Here is a 5,245-nt window from a genome sequence, read left to right as displayed (position 1 = left end):
GGAGGTTGCGCTGCAGTATCAAGGGAAGCCGCTAAGTGGCCCAAAATGTAACCATTTTCAGCTTTTATGAAATCAATCCACCCGGCCGTTATCTTGTTGATAGAGAGACAGACACACAGACAAACGCTAGTGAAAATATAACCTCCATTACATTTCATGGAGGTAATGAAGTGAGTAAGAACTGAGACATTTCTTGATACTTTACTGATCTTTACTTTAAGTCTTTCATATAGGCTGTTCCATTTTTGCTGCTTGAGATTTGCAGTAACAAATTATTTGTCCATGTGCACTTTTACTGATTGTTCTTAGCTTAAAAAAGCTGAATACTTTATACAGCGAGGTTGGCATGTACATGTAAGCAATCTACGGGGTCTTGTCCATTCCAAAGTCATCACTGACAGGTCACTTTTTTAAAGCGTCGCTGTCACTGGTGTTATGCCAATGCTCTGATTAATCATTTCGAGAACAGTTCGAGAGTCCAGAACATGAGCAGCGTTTGGTAGTCAAGACCATATAACCTCCTTGTTTAGACATTTTCTACCAAAATCATGCATGAAGCAATAACATAGCATTTGTTTATGTGAAAATGTAAAGTTTATTGGATTTGACACTACATTATGTCAACATAGATAGCATTCAAACATCACGTTTGGAATCTACATTGAAATTCATCAATGTCAATTGAAGTTTCTTCATTTTTCAATTTATCTATGCATTGAAGCTGTGTTGTCCAGTGTCGTAGAGTGAGGTCTTCTAAAGTCGACGTGCAAGTCAGTAGACGCTATCAGGTGTTTCCACCACAAAATCTTGGTTTCATGCGAGAAGAGAAAGAGAACTTCTAGCATTGTAAGAAATTTACACGCGATATCCGTATACAATAACAAAGTAAATTGCTTGCTAAAAAGCTTTCAACCAGTCCTCTAATACATTCGAGCTGATTTGACCCGAAGCTTATGTCACTTGACCTGAGCAGAAGTGTTACGTCAACAACGGGTCAAAGGTGCCAGTAGCCTATATCGCCCCCCGTCCTTATTGAGGGATAGCCAATAGGCACTAACACAGATGGGGTCCATCACACATCTTAGGAGATAATCCTATTCAGCGAACAGAAATCTAACTTTGTATAGGCTCACAGAGTATCGAGGGGAGCCGACATGTATGTGCTGTGAGACTTCTGAGAACATTAGGGCCTACCGATTATCTGTAAACAAACGCAGGCTTAGGGTCACATCAACGTGTGAAGGGGCAGAGGACTGGTTAAAGCTTTTTGGTAAGCGCATTGCTTTGTGTACGGATATAGCGTATAAGATAAGTCTTTGTCTAGTGTTGAAAAGATTTTTTGTGGTGCATTTTGATCACACTACATAATATTAACACATCTCAAGCCACATTGTTACCATTACTAACAAAAGAGAAGAAGCCGAACAAATGTATTAGAATAGTTTTATAACCCATGTTTTAGATTAGTCTTGGAAACCTTTTCCATGTCATCATGTGTGCTTTGTATATCTATATGCCAGTACTTAGCCCGATAGGCATGAATGTATAATGAAGACTATCAATATAATATTCTTTAAAAGTTTACAATGTTGATTCCCGTAACAGATGAAATTTCATGCGAAAACTTCAAATAGGTGTGTATCCACGAAGTACCTAGCTGTAGGTTATGAAATGTGCATTTATGGACGAAAGAACATCCGTCTTACCATGGCCTTACAGACGAAGCGGTGATTCAGTATCAGTTGACTGGTGGTTTAACGTTGTCATAGACGTTTTCTGTAACCACTGCCGGGCTGTGGGACAGATTATGTACAGTTAATGCACGTTCAATGAGATATTGGATAAGTTTACAAACACGCTTTTCCCATTTGACTCAGAGTCGACGTCAACTCTGCCGCACTCGACTAATTTTTCTATTTCGCTTTTGGACAGACGAGGACAATGTGGCACTGCACTAGCTAGTAACTTACATTAACCGTATCACATACATACTACCTATAGAAGGTAAAGGTAGTCTTTTCTTTTACCTCCCCAACCAAAGTCAGGTGCACATTTTTACACCTGGGTGAAGTGAGGAAGGTCGTGTTAAGTGCCTCTCCCAAGGGCACAACGTCGGGGGCACATCGGGTATAGAACTCGGGACCTCTAGATTCCGAGCCGAACGCTCTACCAGTTACGCCACACACGATGCCACAAACGTTTGACTTGAAGTCGACTTACGCTGGGGTCTTTTTTCCAAACCGGGACCCGGTCGGGCTGTTTGTGGAAACGAAAAATAGAAATGTATACGTAAAAATATACACAAATAATGCCCACGACTATTCTCTTTACGTCCTGTGTTTTTTGGTGCCTTTTTTAGATCATACTTTTTGTTCCCGAAAGCTGCCCAGCCGAGTACCAGTTTGCAAATGACGTAGACTTTAGCGGAGTCGAGTGAGGAATTTGTAACAAGAAATCTAGAGTACTCATTGTAGTACTCTTTTTCCGAAATAGACTTGAGTAATTTCGAAACATGTAAATTTTGGGGTGCAAATCCTGATGATTTCCTGCTCACCGAGCCACGTGTTCTATCTGCATAACATGACGTCATAGAAGCAGTGAAATTGCCTATTTCTTGACAAAGACTGGAGTTGGAAAGTCGAAAATTTTGGTGATCTACTCTTCGTGTTAGAAATTACAGTTCGACTGAAACACAGAAGTTCAAAACATGTATGCAGTGCGTGGGCACTCGGTGGCGTGGGGATCATAGTGAAACAAGAAACTACTAGTGCTATGTTGTGGGGTAGACTAGCTTGGATTCCAACTTTATAGTATTGTCCACAAACGAAATGTTCCACAGGATCCCCATAGCAACTCAGGAAAAATAATATTTGTGGTGTTGTATGGCGTAACCCAAAAGTTATGGGTTCAATTCAATTGATATGCCACAGAACTTGTGTCCTCGGACTTTCCTCACTTCACTCAGCTGTAAATGAGTACGTATACCTAGCTTTGGTTAGGGCCATTCCTATGGGACGTTAAACAGGAGTCCCGCGTTTGAGGAGAGCCACACATCAAGCACAGGTGGGATCACACCTGCGTATATATTTAAGTCCGTATGAGGCGCGCATGGGAGTATTTACCTCCACCAGGCTCCGCAGGACGTTGTAAAAATAATAGACTCTGGACAAACGTAAACAGGTAACATGTCAGACGATTTAGCTGGGTTGCTAACCATACTTCTCGGTCAGCTAACTCATCTGGCATGTTATGTATCTATAGTTGTCCAATTTGTACTATTTTTCCTGCGACCTGTGGAGCCTGGTAGAGACTAAGAGCGTCACACGCACCTCAAACGGACTTATATACGCATATATACGCATGTGTGACCCCACCTATAGCAAGGGTAAGGGATCTTACCGGTGTGAGTGAATCAAATAGATCTGACAGGATATGCAGCTTGTACTCTTCAGTACAAAGCTGATGTATACACACCATTAGGTGGTTTATCGGGTATGTAATACAAACAAGTCAAATAACACAGACGTACTTGTCATACTCGTGGCCGTCGCTAGGGTGGAGTTTGTCCAGACGGCTGGTCTCCATCAGGTCTAGCTGAAGCTCACTGTTTAACGTAAAGTCTTCTTTCCTATCACGCACGGAAAATCAGAGTCACAGAAAGTCAACTGTATGTTAAATACAGTGAAGAAGTTTATTTTGAAGTTCATGCCCGAGGGCTAATTGCAAGTACATGCATAATCATAGGAGATATACAAGTGACAATGAACAGTTATTATAAACAATATTCTACTCTAATACTAGTGTTGGCTATTTGTAAACAGTTTGGGCTTGACTTCTTTTCTGGAAGCAGAGGGACACGAAAAGCCTCACCTTTTCTACAATTTGTGGGTTCTGCGATTGCAAGAGAAAAGTGGCTTTCTATTCGTCTGTGAATGTGCGGAAGTTGGGATATTTTGTGGCTTCTCTAAACGAAGTGATTTTTTCGGTTTGGTTATAATGCACTCGGGTGAGACAAAGGGTGGGCAAGAAAAACAAAATGCCCAATTTTCACATTTGGAGACCATAGACTTGATTTGAAGACTTGGAGCAATGAAACATGGTATCACAACCGACAGGGCTTTTATTTCTGTACATGTATTCAACCATACAGTGACACTGATGTCAACCTTGAGAATACGGTGAGCATTTTTATGGCAAAGAAAACTAACAATACAAGGGCACATCTCCATGTATGCATGTTTTTTACCTTCTTTCATCACATTCACAGATTACAAAAAAGGGGCATTTTAAACTACAATGAAATACAAACGTTCATTGTATAAAAGGAAAAAAAGAATACGTAGAAGCTGCCAGCCTTGATAACACTTACTCAACGTTTTGTGCCTAAATTCGGTAGCAGTGACTGAGCACTCACTAAAACTGAACGAAAGTCAGCTTCCCAACAACATTTCCACGACCTATCGGTCATAACGTGTTATACTAGTATTTGGACTGTGATGATCATACCTGTTGTTTTGACGTAAACGGCACACTATGATGACGAAAACCACCAGGATGATGACTGTCACCCCTCCTGCTCCACCAATGATGGCGTATGTGATGGTGACGTCACCATTTTGCGTGCTGCAGCTGTCACCAGCGCTGTTTTTCTGGCATCTGCAGTAAAGAATGTTTACATGGTCACTAGTCAGGAGTAGGACTGGGTATGTATCGTACCGGTACAAAACCGGTTTTTCTTATTGAACCGGTGTGACAGCGATTTCGCCCCCCCCCCAGCGATCTCGCCCCCCCCCCCCGGGGGGGGGGGGGGGCGAGATCACTAGCGTTTTCGCCCCCCTTTAGCGTTTTCGCCCCCCCCCCCTACCTGGTACTATACTGCACCTGGGGAGTAACGTATATGGTGTGTTACCTGGCACCTATATGGCACCTTATTACCGTACCGTAAGATGTCATACCTCGAAAGTCGATACTGTATTGTTCGGTGCAAACATGACATTGAAATGAAAAAGACCATTTTTGCAGCTGAGGTGGCATAAAAACAGTGCTACTGCGAACGTATAAATCAACACCGTCTATGGTACGGAATATGTCAGCTATATGTTTTCAATTTGTCACAGTGTTTTCTTTCTTGTGCTGGAAACATTTCCAAAGCACTAACAAAAACACACGTGAATAATAGTTTCTCATTATAAACACTATCTACGCGCAAGTTGATATAGCTGTTGCTAAATGCTACACAAACACT

General features: G+C 41.8%; 1 protein-coding gene across 1 annotated transcript in view; it reads right to left on the bottom strand.

Annotated features, from left to right (window-relative positions):
* Positions 1-1,702: 1,702 nt before the first annotated feature.
* Positions 1,703-5,245, bottom strand: part of LOC118432596 (mucin-5AC-like) — a 10,362-nt gene continuing 6,819 nt past the window's right edge. Inside the window, exons 7-9 of the mRNA XM_035844229.1 lie at positions 4,507-4,656; positions 3,530-3,628; positions 1,703-1,793 (exon numbers count right to left, since the gene is read on the bottom strand). Of these exons, the coding sequence (XP_035700122.1) occupies positions 1,739-1,793; positions 3,530-3,628; positions 4,507-4,656 (304 nt within the window). The 3' untranslated portion in view covers positions 1,703-1,738. The remainder of the gene's footprint in view (positions 1,794-3,529; positions 3,629-4,506; positions 4,657-5,245) is intronic.

This window comes from Branchiostoma floridae, chromosome 15 (assembly GCF_000003815.2).
Source record: "Branchiostoma floridae strain S238N-H82 chromosome 15, Bfl_VNyyK, whole genome shotgun sequence".
NCBI lineage: Eukaryota > Metazoa > Chordata > Leptocardii > Amphioxiformes > Branchiostomatidae > Branchiostoma > Branchiostoma floridae.
Note: the sequence above shows the minus strand (reverse complement) of the source record. Positions and strands in the feature narration are given on the sequence as shown.